We start from the raw sequence: 14,951 nt of genomic DNA, 5'->3' as shown, positions 1-14,951 counted from the left end.
GGATTTTCTTAAATTTTGAATTTTCTCTTTGAGTAACAGTCAGATGTGGGGGAAGTTTGGACACGATCATTGATGTGCTCTGCATCTTCTACACTGCCCTCACTACATCGGCTCTACTTCATTTCAGGTGTTCCCAATGAATATTTTTCTTTCTTCCAAGGGTACAGAGTTTTCTGTCTGTCTTCCACTCCACTCCCCTTTCCAGAGATATCCCGACCACTCCACCATCACTGTGACTCCCCCACTCATCACTGTTACTCAGGGTCACTGGGGTGACCAAGAGTCCATACAAAGACACTAAAGTGCAATGTCCCCATCCATAGTGCAAAGGATAGGGAATCTTCAATCCATACTGTTATTTTTCAAAACTTTTTGGACCTCATTCAAGGCAATGTTTCCTAGTATAGACATGCAGGTTCTGCTTCTGGAGTTATTTCATGTAAGCAAACTCTGGGAATTGGGACCTGCTGGACAGATCATTAATAAGAGATGCATGACATATTTGAATTTTTTCCCCTTAACTAATGTATATAAGCTTCTGTCCTGCTATCCATGTCTTGGCCTGTCTTCTATGTCATTCCCAGAAACTCTGTTTCCATTCCTTCTTCTCCAACATGTTTCCAGGCTTATTTATTTTTCCCTGCTTGTAACTTCCTAAACTAGATTTGAATGTTTTTTTCATATATATTGTCAGTAATGGGCCTTGACCTCTAGGCTTGGATGCTGTCCCTGTGCTATTCAGCTTAAGACAAGTGCTTGATTGCTTGCACCACAGTGCAATTTCCAATTTTCTAGTGGTTTATTGGTGATAAGAATCTCATGGACACTTCTGCCCTGGCTGACTTTGACCCTGATCCTCAGATCTCAGCCTCCTGAGTAGATAGGATGACAGGCTTGAGCAAAGGTGCCTGGCCTTTTCATATGTTTTATACACACTTTCATTCATGTATTTGACCCAGGTGAACTCACTACTTTCAGAGCTATAGAATTCTCTGTAAAGTAGGGAAGTCATGGATGAATCTTTTCAGACAAGTTCTGTGTAAACACCATGTTTGGTGTTGGTTTAGGAGAGGAATACTTTATTAAATGAGAGGTTTGTGAGGGATATTGAAGCCAACTAAACCTGGGGAGGAAGTGAGTGAGAAAGATGGGGCTCATGTGTAAATCCAGCATTAGAAACGTACCCCATAGGAGGTGGGAGCTGTCAGAGCTATCCTCTTCTCTGCCCATCTCTAATTGAGCTGTGTGTGTGTGTGTGTGTGTGTGTGTGTGTGTGTGTGTGTGTGTGTGTGTGTGTGTGTGTGTATGTGCATGTTCACATAGGCTCTGGTACTCAGGCATCATTTCAAGTCCTGATGGCTGTTCCCTGGCATTTTTTCTGTCCTGGCTGGCACTCTACCACTTGACCTACAGCTCTGTACCAGTTTCTGCGGAGGTGCTTGCACATAGTGTCACAGACATTCCTGCCCAAAGTGACTACAAAACATAATTCTCCTATATGACCCTCCTTAGTAGTTATAACTGCAGGCTTGAGCCACCAGTTCCCAATTCATATTTAGTATTACTGACATTCTGATGTCAAGCCTCAGTTACATTGTACACTATGACATCAGCAAACATCCATGAGAGTTCAGATTCTCTCTATGAGAATTTCCCTAAAATGATTATATTGAATGCTAGGAGAACTCATTGTTCTGGAACATTCTTGATTCATATTGGTATGTGATACCATCTGGCCTTTGAAATGTCTCCGAATTATACCAGTCTGACTGGTCTAGCTTTCTGCCTGTCTTTCCAGAAATTCCAGGCAGGCTTCAGTGTTCCTGAGTCTGTAGTGACTTCCAAAATGTTAACACTAGAGGGAACCCAGGGCCTGTGAGAAGTCAGCTGTGAGGTGGTCAACCACTTCAGTACCAGAGAAAACCAAAGGCAATTTTGGTGACAAATACTCTGTGGTTCTAAAAACCTCACTAGAACCCCAATGAGTCTTGGGTCCAAATATGCCTTCTCCTGGGTGCACAGGGGGCCCATATGCCTCATCCACAGGGAATGGCCTTGTGCATGGATTCTGCCTAGCAACAGCAAGATCTGTGTGCTGGAACTGGCGTTAGATTCAGCTGTGGCCACCAGAACTCTATTACAACTGGAATACCAAACATCATGGTCACCAAAACAGATGACAGTTAATGAATTTTCCCTCTAAAAGTAGGGACTTGGGATCCTGGACTTTGATCACAGAAGAAGAAATTCTAGACAAGGTAAAACAGTAAGAAAATGTGGCAGAGCTTTCTTGAGTAAGGCAGCAAACAAACAAGCAGGTAGACAAACAGGAAACAGAAAGGCAAAGACACACTCTAACTGAGGAGAGACACACAGCACTTGGGCTGCCAAGGGTATTCAGATGGTAAAGGTAGGAGGTCTGACTTAAAGGTTACACAAACATCGGTTTGTCATCTTTGCTCTAATCATTCCTGGTGTTGCACTTTCTGAGATTCTGCATGTTTTGACCATTCTTTCCAGATGATTATCCTTGAGGGAAAGAAGGTGTGCTGTTGTCTATATTTGGCATAGGACGTTGCTTAAGTTTTGGGGGAGTGTCTTAGGGGGAAGACATTTGCCCTGCAAGACAACTGCTAATTCATATGATGAGAAATGCATCTCTCAGGAAGCAATGCAACCTGTTGCCTCTCTTTGAAGTAAAGATGGTAGCCCTGTGTTTCTAAATCACAAGTTACTGAGTTGCGTTCTCTAGGACTCATTTGTTTCCTTAATTTATATAGCTTCTTTTTGTGAATGACTTTGGTCCCTTAATCTTAAGTTATGTAGATAGATGAATAGCTCTCTGTTTGCTGTGAGCTTCCCATACCTCATTTTTACTAATCTATTCTTCTCCATTTTCCCCTAAATGACTTCATTACCTTAATATTAAGGGAAGTAGATGGACAAGCCTTAAGCTGGCCTTAACCATGCCTCATTTTCCTTAGTCTTTCCTGCCTGAATACAGCATCCTCAGTCCACTGATATCAAAACCAATACAGTCCAGAGAGTACTAAGATTGACTCAGATTGAATGTGGTAGAGGTGTGCTCATGAGCCAAGTTGCACACAACCATACACAATTAGGGATAGCTAATATAGAATTCAGATTGTCTGGTGGTAGATGACTTTCTCAGGTATTGAGGTGATTACAGAGTCTGCCAGAGGCTGTCCTGGCTATATGGTCATGGCACAGTTCTAGTGCTATTACCTAGCCCACACTAAGCTGTGGGAAAATATCACCATCTTACTTCCCTGTCTTACCTATTAAAATTGGGATGGAAAACCATGCAATGCTACAGCAGCATGGTAAGGTTTGTAAAGGAAGCCACAAGCTGGGTATGGGTGGCTGATGCCTAGAATTCTAGCTACTTAGGAGGCTGAGATCTGAGGACTGGGGTACAATGCAGCCCAGGCAGAAAAGTCTGTGAGACTTTTATCTCCAGTAAAACAAAAGAAAGCCAGAAGTGGCACTGTGCCTCAAGTGTTCGAGAGCTAGTCTTAAGCTGAAGATTTTAGGGTCAGATCCCAGGCCTAGAGTTGAAGCCCCACAACCAACCCCCAAAAAAAGCAAGCCACAGGACCATCTTAGTGAACACCACCATCTACTCAGGCTATCTAGCATCCCAAAAGCCCAAACTGTATGTGGATAAAATAAAGCCACACTCTAGCTTATGCTGCTGTAGACCAATGCACACTGGATTCCTAGAGAAACTTCAGTTTCTGCCTGGTGCCATCTTTAGCACTGTCCTTCTAGGGCAGTGGTCCCTGAAATTATTTACTGCGCAACGAGACTGGACAGAGACAGATGAAAACAAAGTCACATAGCCACAGTGGCTTCACAAGGCTAAGCCTGAAGACAGGTGTCAGCCTGCTCCACCCACGATGGAAAGTGATGGAAATGGCATTTGGTTCTACCTCAGCGACCTTCAAAAACCTCCTGAAAGATTCTAATGGAAGCTGTGTTGCTAGCACCAAACAGTGCTTCTAGTTTATTCTGGATTATTGGTCCAACCATGACATGCCTGACAAAGGGTTCTAAGAAAAACTCTGACCCAATCTTCTACCCTGCTCACTCGGAGGTTGTATCCCATACCTTCTGCTGTTCACAAGATTGGAGGAGGGAGTTTGTGGCAGTGACTTCCTTCTCTGTCCTAAACCAGTTCTAGAGGCAAAATCTAAAGCTCCTGACCCAAGAGTAGAGACTATAAGCACTTCCCCAGCACTGGTCTCAGTGTATGGGGATGGTGCTGAGATTTAACTTTGATTCTCTTCTCTCTGCAATGTTGGAGGGTTTCTGTCCATAATAAGCTACTAGGGCTGGTAATGGGGAGGAATATGGAGATGGCTTCTTCCCCCTTTTGTCACACATCCTTTTCTGTTGTTTGTTCAACTAGAGAAGTATCTTCCATTCCACACTACCTGACTCTCATCTGTTCTTTGTTGGGTGAGGCAATCTTCATGTTCTGGCTTCCTGGGCTGCCATCTTGCTCTGCTTCTGGGGAATCCCCTTGAATGATGACATTCTCTGAGTCAGCTTAGTGTGCCTCTACCACATCAAATGGATTTTGTACTTCTTTGATTTCTTTACTTTCCTTACAAGGCATGATTCACTTCTTTGCAGAAGGATGCACCATTGGCAAATGTGTGGCAAGCAAGCACAGACACAAGGCAGCCTGCTTTCCTATTTACTCCTAACACAGCAGGCCTTGCCTCTCTGTTCATACTGGTTGTACTCAGGTGGACAATCTGCTCCCCATTTTAATTTTATTTCTTAAGAGTTTTTCCATATGCACAGCTAATTTAAGGTACTAAATGATTTGGGATGTGAGCTGGGCCTGCTCCTATGTCACAGCAGACAGCAGTGTTTTTCACTTATCCATATGGGCCATAGAGGAAAAGCCAGCTTCCTCACTCACCTCAAACTCTCTTTCTCTCTGAAATCTCAGAAGAATAGTCATCTCATGTATGCCGATCAAGACCTGTTCAGGATCTCTCCCAATTCTAAGAACTTTTCTTAGACTCAAAATTAGAATGCCATCCCATTGGATCTACACATATTACTGTGTGTACAAATAAACATTTGATTCAACAAAGTCATGAGATTTGCAGTTACTCATTCGTAAAACTTGTATACCTACCCAAATTTTGTGATTTTTGTGCAGGATCAACTTAAAGAAATATGAACCGGTGCTCACCCTGGTGCTGGCTGTGGAGGAGATCAACAAGAATCCCCATCTGCTACCCAACATGACTCTGGGGTTTGAGATCTATACTGCACATTACTCAGGTACTGATCTGTTAGAGGATCCACTCACCTGGCTGTCTGGGAAGAATAAAAACATCCCTAATTACACCTGCAGAAGAGACAGCAAAGCTATAGCGGCACTCACAGGAACCTCAAGCACATTTATCCCAATAGGGACACTACTGTACCTCTACAAACTTCCACAGGTGAGGCTGGCAGAGGTGGGCACATGTGAAGCCATATCCACAGTGACTCTGCCCTCAAAAGGCTGAAGAGGAGGTGGTATCACAAACCCTTCCAAATGCATAATCTCACAGGGAGAAGCCTCCAAAAGTGGGTGGGACATACACATTTTCATTGCTGCAAATAAAAGGAGGGGTGTTGAGAGGAAAGTATGACCCAAAGCTCTGAGCCTTATCTCTACATGTCTACAAAGAGTTCAGAACATGGGAGATGACTTTGCAAATGGGATAAGCAAACTTTTGTTCCCACCACTGTACTACCAATTGTTGTGTCATTCACATCAGGATTGAGATTTGCCTATGACCATCCTCTTCCTGATGTTGTTTCCATTTGTTCCCTGTAGTTCACCTTTGGGACTTTTGATCCTCTCCTGAGTGACCATGGAAAGTTTGGTACTGTCTATCAGATGGCTGCCAAGGACTCAGGTCTAGCCCTGGCCATGGTCTCCTTGATGCTTCATTTCAGCTGGAACTGGGTGGGACTATTCATTACTGAAGACAATTATGGAATGTGGTTCCTCTCAGAATTGAGAGAAGAGATGAGCAAGAGTAGAGTCTGCTTTGCCTTTGAGAACATGATCGCTTACAGTGTCCGTTCAGATTTATCAAATGATCTATCGATGCAGCGCCAGCTAATGGACTTATCAACCAATGTGATTATCATTTATGGGGACAGTACATTTCTATTAGGCTTTATTTTTAAATTTAGGCACTTTTTAATTACAGGCAAAGTCTGGGTCCTGAACTCACTCTATGATGATGTGACTATTGCTAAAAGACATTTTCTGATTGACTCTTTCCATGCACCTCTTATATTCTCTCACCATCATAGAAACACTGCTGGGTTCACCAAATTTATTCTGACAGAGACCTTCTCCAAGTACTCAGCAAATAACTCCCTTCCCAGGTCATGGATTCAGTCTGTTTATAGCCTACTGATTAAGTCTGACTGCAGAGACTTGGGGCACTGTTCATACAATGCCACACTGCATTGGTTGCTCAAGCACATTTTTGACATGACTATGTCAGATGAGAGTTACAACATCTACAATGCTGTGTATGCTGTGGCCCATGCCCTCCACCAGATGTTTCTTCATTACATGGAAGAGCCAAGAGTACACAATGGGCAACCCAGGGAATTTCTGTCTTCACAGGTAATGGCTTTGCTTTTGGGTGACTTACTCTAGGCATGCAGAACTTCTATATAAGCTTTCACAGCAGATGCAAATAGGTTGCTTGGCACCATTTTGGCAAATACAAGAGAGTCTGGGCCTGTTGTGCTCTCCATGAAACGGGAAAAGAGCTATGAAGACAATGTTCTTGAAGAACGCTGCATCAGTGACAAGGAAGTACTGTGTCTGCTGACCCCATCCTTGCTATATGTGGAAAAAGCTGTCCCCTTTTCAATAGGATATATTCAAATTCTTCTTGTACCTTTTTAAAATAACAGATTTAAGGTGACTAGTTCTTTTTTTTTTTTGGTCTTTTTTTTATTAATTTATTTTATTTTATTTGAGAACATACTGTACAGAGGGGCTACAATTACATGGGCAGGATAATGCATACATTTCTTACCAAGCATTGCAGCCTCCTCCTTTGTTTACCCTTCACCTACCTTCCCAGCCTCCCCCCTCCCCCCACCCAGTTATACCCCCCTCCCCCCCCACACCAACATTGTAAAGTGGGATTTGACATGACATTTTGTACTTCTCATTGTTGCAACAGGTCCACCTGAATCCTTAAACGACTTGTTTGTCCCCATCTCCTCCACATGTTATACTGACATCAAATATAGTGAAAGCGGGGGTTACACTGTGGGGGAGGGACATACAAAGCAACAAAGAAATAATCTTATAAATGAGTTAGAAACATATGCATGAAAGAAACGAAAATATTAAAATACATATTTAAGGGTTCATTTTCCTAACATCACATTATCTGACCTTTTCCGCTTGACTCATACCTATACTAGATATTGCAAATAAGGGAAACCATGGGACCTATGCTTCTTTGGGCCTGGCTTACTTCACTTAATATAATTTTTTCCAAACCTTTCCATTTCCTAACAAATGGGGAAATGTCATTCTTTCTGATGGAGGCATAGAATTCCATTGTGTATATATACCACATTTTCTGGATCCATTCATCTACTGAGGGGCATCAGGGTTGGTTCCATATCTTAGCTATGGTAAATAATGCTGCAAGAAACATAGTTGTGCTTGTAGCTTTAGTGTGGTCTTGTTTGTAAACATTCGGGTAAATGCCCAAAAGTGGGATTGCTGGATCATAGGGGAGATCTATGTGAAGTCTTTTGAGGAACCTCCATACTGCTTTCCAAAGTGGTTGAACAAGTTTACACTTCCACCAACAATGAAGTAAGGTTCCCTTCTGTCCACATCCCCTCCAGCATCTGTTGTTGTTAGAGTTCTTGATTTTTGCCATTCTAACTGGAGTGAGGTGATATCTCAATGGTTCTTTTTTATTGTGAAAATACTGTACAGAGGGGTTAAAATTACATGGGCAATATAATGAGTACATTTCTTATAAAGCATTGTAGCCTCCTTTTTTTCCCCTTCCCATCCCTTCCCATGCTCCCCTACCCTCCCCAAGCAATCCACCCCACCTCCCCCCCACACCGCTGCATCAAAGCCTTGAAGTTCATTTTAGACATAACCACTTGTACATCTCATTGTTGCATTGGGTCCACTTATATCCCTAGTTAAACAATTTTTCCCCTTTCCCAACAACAAATTATACCGACATCAAATACAGTGAAAGCAGGGGTTGTACTGTGGCGGAGAGACATAAAAAGCAACAAAGAAATAATATTATAAATGTGTTAGAAACAATCGCATGAAGGAAAAAAAACATTTGAATACATATCTTAGGATTCATTTCCATAACATCACCTTATCTGACCTTTTCTGCTTGTCTCAGACATATACTAGCTATTGCAAATAAGGGAATCCATGGGACCTGTGTTTCCTTGGGGCTGGCTTACTTCACTTAATATAATTTTTTCCAAGCCTTTCCATTTCCTAAAAATTGGACAATGTCATTCTTTCTGATGGAGGCATAGAGTGCCATTTTGTATACATAATACATTTTCTTGATCCATTCATCTACTGAGGGGCATCTGGGTTGGTTCCATATATTAGCTTTAGTAAATAATGCTGCAATAAACAGAGTCTTGCTAGTAGCTTTAGTGTGGTCTTGTTTGTAAACATTTGGGTAAATGCCCAAAAGTGGGATTGCTGGGTCATAGGGGAGCTCTATGTGGAGTCTTTTGAGGAACCTCCATACTACTTTCCAAAGTGGTTGAACATGTTCACACTCCCACCAACAATGCTGTAAGGTTCCCTACTGTCCACATCCCCTCCAGCATCTGTTGTTATTAGAGTTCTTGATTTTAGCCATTCTAACTGGAGTGAGGTGGTATCTCAATGTTGTTTTGATTTGCATTTCTCTTATGGCTAAGGAGGCTGAGCATTTCTTCATGTGTCTGTTGGTCATCCCTCTTTCCTCTTCAGAGAAGTTTCTCTTTAATTCTTTAGCCCAATTATTTATTTGACATTTGTTTCTTTGAGGACTTGTTGTTGGGGCATTTAATTTTTTGAGTTCCAAGTATATTTTAGATAAGAGACCCTTGTCTGTTGTAGGGCTAGTGAAGATCTTCTCTTAGGGTGAATAGTTCTTGAAAACCTAATATTGCCTACACAAGTGGCTCACACCTGTGGCTCACTCGTGAATACAATTAACCACCAAAAAGCCAGAGGGGGAGTTGTGGCTCAATGGACAGAATGATTACTTTAAAAAGAACAGAAAAAAAGAGTTGAGTGCCTAAGCTGTGAGGTCACACCACAGGGCAGGCATACACACACAGACACACACACACACACACACACACACACACACACACACACACACACATGCAGTCATCTAAGTCTTGCTTAAGGTAACATTTCATAGTTGTCAAAAATATTCTGAGTCTACTTAGTTTATTATTTACCTATATTTCAGACTGATTCTCTAATCAGACTCACAAAATAAGTGATTGCAATGCACTTTAGAGAGTCCGTTGAGTTCTATCACATGATAATTAATTATTTTGTTAGTTGTGGCAGAGTTTCATTCCCTTGAAATTGAGTTTCTGCATCCCATCCTGGATACCCAGGTTTTAGAACTTGGTAACACTTTAGTCTGCTGTGGGCCTGCATTTCATAAAGTTGTTTGGATTCCTGTGCTGTGTGTGAATCAGGGGATGGGAATGAAGAGTAATCCATTGTTCTGGGGTTCTGTGATAACACTGGGAAGCACTTCACCATACTGTAATGTGTCTCTTTTAGCTGCATCCCTTTTTGAAGAAGATCCAATTCACCAATCCTGTTGGAGACCAAGTGGTTTTGAATGAAGAAAGGAAATTGGAGGCAGAATATGACATTCTGAGCTTTTGGAATTTTCCAGAAGGTCTGGGACAAAAGGTGAAAGTTGGCAAGTTTTCTCCATCTAGGCCACATAATCAACAACTGGTTTTGTTTGAAAATCTGATAGAGTGGCCCATAGGAATTACCAAGGTGGGTCATTTCTACTTTTGTTACTCTCTCCTTTTAAAAAAATGTATTGTAATCAGGAAGTCGAAAGACCTTACAATTTCCTAGGTCAGGTTATGATCACAATGCTTGTAGACAATGTCACCACATGCTTATTTCTCCCCCAGGGTCAGTTATTTCTAACCATAATGGAATGATCTATGTATAAATGAGCAATAAGCTTATCCTGTTTTTAAGTTGGTTTAATAAAACTATGACTCAGTGGTGTACATTTCAAAACTTTCTGTTTCTGGAAGTTTCTTACTAACAGATTCATGGAGGGAACATGGGAACATATCATGACCAACATGTTGTTCTATTGTTCTATGTTTGCATAGTGAATATCATAAAAGTTAAATGACACCTGTGAATCATCATTCCAGCACTGTAACAAAATATCTGAGGGAATCAAATGAGAAGGCAGAAGGGCTTGCTTTGCTTCTGCGTGGAGATTTCAGACCATGGTTGGATAGATTGCTACTTCTTAGTTTAGTGAGACAGGATGTAATGAAAGGAGCATCTGCCAGTAAAATACACCCACTTTGTGACAGCTAGGAAGCCAAGAGAGATGTGAATGGCCCTGGGTACAGCAGCACCTCCACAGCAATTAGCCATGCTTTAGAGTGTGGGTTTGAAGTTTCCCTGAGTGATCTTCCTCTCATGCTTTTATTCATCTGTAAACAGATCACCTGAATTCAAGAATAGGATGCAGGATTAACTCCCATTTCCTAATTTCCTAGAATTAACATCCAACACTTCAAGGCTCCATGACTTCCCCATAATATGAGTGCTGGGTGTTGAGGCCCCACATATTCTTCAGCGCATGTCTGATGAAAATGTAAGAAGGTTCAGAAAATTCATTTGCTGTGTGCATATAAAGATTATGTGTTTTGATGATCATTTACCCTAAATCACTGGAGTGTCTCAGATGTCAGGTAAAAGGATAAATGGTGACTAACTTTCATCTGAATATTCTCAGACTCCTCAGTCTGTGTGCAGTGAGAGCTGTAGTCCTGGATTCAGGAAGGCCTCTCTGGAGGGAAATGCTACCTGTTGCTTTGATTGCACTCCTTGCTCAGAGAATGAGATTTCTAATGTGACAGGTGAGTCTGTTAGTTAGAGAAATTCCCCATCTCTCTTTCCTAACCTTCAGTCCATGCAAGCCAGTGGAGTGATCTACAGTAACATGGCAGGAACACACATGCACCTTCACGCAGATTTCCAGGGCAACGTTAACCATACTTCTCCTTAGAAGAAACACCCACTGTCCCTCCCTTAAGTGTCTGGTTGTATTTTCTAATTTATTACAGGCTTCATCTTGAGAATACCCATGTTCCCCTCTCCTCAATCGCAGTTTTTGTATTTAAAGAAAATGTTTACCCATGGTTTCCATTATTTGTAATAATTACTATATGTCTAGGACAAGCAGAAAAGGTCAAAAGCTATGTACTTATTACCATATAAGTTGATCTTAAGCAAATGGAATGCCCAGATAGGAACACAAGTGGTTTTTTCTTTCTTTTTTAATGTATTTGTAATGACCATGTGATTTTATAGTTTCTTTGATATGTTCCACCCACATGGAATAACCCCTGTTTTCATTGTATTGGATTCTGGTGCCCTGCATCTTGTATATACATTTTCCTAATTTGGGAAGGGCAAGGAAGAAACAAACTGCTTAAATAAGGATACAGGTTGACCCATATTAACCAGGAGATGTACAATACACTATATTGAAAAAGAACTTTACAACTTTGCAATTGTCAGGGGAGTACTTTTGTAGGTGGACAAGGAAGGGATGTTAAGGGAAAAACAAAGGTGGAGGCAACAATGCTAGATAGGAAATGTACAGTTTACTTACTCATATAACTGTAAGTACTCTGTACAGTATTTTTCCAATTAAAAAAAATAAAAAAGGTGGAACAATGCTTGATAGGAAAAATACTCATTACCTTAATCATGTAACTGTAAACACTTTGTACAGAATCTTTTCAATAAAAAAATACATTTAATAAACAAGGGAGAAATGGAGAAAATAAGAGCTAAAGACTGAAAAAAAGAAATATCAAGGACCAGTTGTTGATCTTTGAAATGATAGGCAAATCATCATGGAATTGTGGATCTAACACAGCCTTTCATTTCTGAGTGCCTATTGCTGCTCATTTCTAATTACATTTTATTTTCTATTTAGCATGCACTAGTTAGTAATACAAGGGGCTTTGTTATGATCACTCCATGTCTGACACTGGCACTAGGCTTACTAGCAATTTTTCAAGTATAAATGATTCAGAAATAGTTTATCATCTCCATTTCATTTCTCTTCTCCCTCCTCCAGCTGATCTTTCCCATACCTTATCATATCAGTGGAGGAGCACTGTTCTTGACAGAGATCAAATGCTCAAGAAGTTTGTGTTTGGTATAATGAGGAGAATGAGGTTTGAATTAGACCCTCTTGAACAAAATGAAATGAAGTGGTTGGGCTGATTCTCTATTCTCCGTTATGTCTTGAATGAGTAGCAGAGAGCCAGAGTGGTATGACCAGTCAAGAATGCAGCACATAATGTTGGTAATTATATGTTACACCTGTAATCCAAGTGATTCAGGCAGTTGAGATTTGAGGATGAAGCTTCGATGAAATGATGTACAGAAACTCAGTAAATTCTTTCTCGCCATTAAGCACATAAAAAGCTGTAATTGGAGCTGTGACTCAAGTGGTAGAGTGGTTGTTTTGAGCATGAATATTCTGGAAAACATAAAATGGCCATAGTTCAAGCACTGGAGGAAAGACAGACAGATGGAAGGAAGGAAGGAGCTAGAGAAGGAAGGAGGGAGGGAGAGAAAGTAGGAGGGAGGGAGGGAGAGAGGGAAGGAAGGAAGGAAAGGAAGGAAGGAAGGAATGAAGAAATGAAGAAAGAAAGAAAGAAAGAAAGAAAGAAAGAAAGAAAGAAAGAAAGAAAGAAAGAAAGAAAGAAAGAAAGAAAGAAAGAAAGAAAGAAAGAAAGAAAGAAAGGAAGGAAGGAAGGAAGGAAGAAAGAAAGGAAGGAAGAAAGAAAGGAAGGAAGAAAGAAAGGAAGAAAGAGAAAAGAAAGGTAGAAAGGAAGGAAGAAAGAGAAAAGAAAGGTAGAAAGGAAGAAAGAAAGAGAAGAGAAAAGAAAACATAAACGTAAGAACAGAAAAGGAGGAGGAAAAGAAGAAGAAATGTGAGAAAGGTTTGATGTGAAAGCATTTTGATATAGAGAGTTACTCTATTGGTACTGAACTCAATACAGGTCAACTGGTGAATCAGGGGAAATGAGATAGCTACTTGAATGAAGGGGGTTGAGAGGAAAGACAAATACTGAATAAAAACTAATAGTGATTCTCACACCTCACCAGACATGGAGCAGTGTGTCAGGTGTACAGAACATCAGTTTGCCAGCATACAGAGAAATCACTGCCTGATGAAAACTGAGGGCTTCCTGGCTTATGAAGAGCCCTTGGGTATGGCTCTGGCTTGCACAGCTCTTTGCTGCTCTGCACTCACAGCTGCTGTTCTTGGGGTGTTTATCAAGCACCAAGACACCCCCATTGTCAAGGCCAATAACTGGGCCCTCAGCTACATCCTGCTCATCTCCCTCATCTGCTGCTTCCTCTGCTCCTTGCTCTTCCTTGGCCATCCCCACACAGCCTCCTGCATCCTGCAGCACACAACATTCGCAGTGGTCTTCACTGTGGCTGTCTCCACGGTCCTGGCCAAGACCATCACTGTGGTTCTGGCCTTCACGCTCACTGCTCCTGGGAGAAGCACGAGGCAGAGGCTGCTCTTCTGGGTTCCTAACCTCCTCATCCCCATCTGCACTCTCATCCAGGTGACCCTCTGTGGCCTCTGGCTGCAAATCTCTCCTCCCTTTGTGGACAAAGATGCACAGTCTGAACATGGCTACATCATCATCCTATGCAACATGGGCTCTCTCACTGCCTTCTACTGTGTCCTGGGATACCTTGGCTCTCTGGCCCTTGCCAGCTTCACTGTGGCTTTTCTAGCCAGAAACCTGCCTGACACCTTCAATGAGGCCAAGTTCCTGACATTCAGCATGCTGGTGTTCTGCAGTGTGTGGCTCACCTTCCTACCTGTCTACCACAGCACTAAGGGGAAGGCCATGGTGGCTGTGGAAGTCTTCTCCATTTTGGCCTCCGGTGCAGGTCTCCTAGGCTGCATCTTTGCCCCCAAGTGCTACATCATCCTGATAAGACCTGAGAGAAATTCTTTCTCCAGGTTCAGGGAGAGATCACGTTCTAGAAGAAACAAACATTAAGATAAACATAGATGTTGCCTAGAATGTTTAGAGGCTCTGAGAGCAATCTCTGTCACATCTTAGTTTAATGTGAGTACTTCTTTGAACAAACAAGTTACTCTTATTCATTTCTCTGGTTATGTTAAAAACATAGCACATTCCCCACAAGACCTCCTAAATTTGCATTCTAACTTGGATATTTTATGATTCCTCCAGTGTAATCTGTCCTTTATGTTATTATACTTCCTGATGAGTACATTATCTACTGTGCTTTTTCCTTTCTCTTTCCTGTCTCAATTATTCTTCCTACCTATCCTATATCACTGCTTCAATATCACTATATTGATAAGCTACTAGTATAGGAAGTTACGTTGTTAACATTTCCATGCTTTCATTATGGTAACTCAAAACCATTTACTGACCTAGCTGTATATTTCTGTTCACATATTTTTTATTTTGCTGTATTACTGAATATATTTTACTGGAAAATCTCTCATTCTCTCTCTTCTTTCTTTTAGAATTTTAGAGCAGGATTTAATCTGTTGTAGTTTCCAATAGGAATC

At 41.4% G+C, this 14,951-nt stretch overlaps 1 protein-coding gene across 1 annotated transcript in view; it reads left to right on the top strand.

The window, feature by feature from the left end:
• The window catches only part of LOC138813626 (vomeronasal type-2 receptor 116-like), a 32,005-nt gene extending 17,596 nt beyond the window's left edge, over positions 1–14,409 (top strand). The window contains exons 5-9 of the mRNA XM_070002026.1: positions 5,201–5,489; positions 5,870–6,679; positions 9,872–10,099; positions 11,094–11,217; positions 13,490–14,409. Of these exons, the coding sequence (XP_069858127.1) occupies positions 5,201–5,489; positions 5,870–6,679; positions 9,872–10,099; positions 11,094–11,217; positions 13,490–14,409 (2,371 nt within the window). The remainder of the gene's footprint in view (positions 1–5,200; positions 5,490–5,869; positions 6,680–9,871; positions 10,100–11,093; positions 11,218–13,489) is intronic.
• Positions 14,410–14,951: the final 542 nt, after the last annotated feature.

This window comes from Dipodomys merriami, unplaced genomic scaffold (genome assembly GCF_024711535.1).
Source record: "Dipodomys merriami isolate MVZ:Mamm:240054 unplaced genomic scaffold, mDipMer1.0.p SCAF_6, whole genome shotgun sequence".
In the NCBI taxonomy this organism is placed as follows: domain Eukaryota; kingdom Metazoa; phylum Chordata; class Mammalia; order Rodentia; family Heteromyidae; genus Dipodomys; species Dipodomys merriami.
Note: the sequence above shows the minus strand (reverse complement) of the source record. Positions and strands in the feature narration are given on the sequence as shown.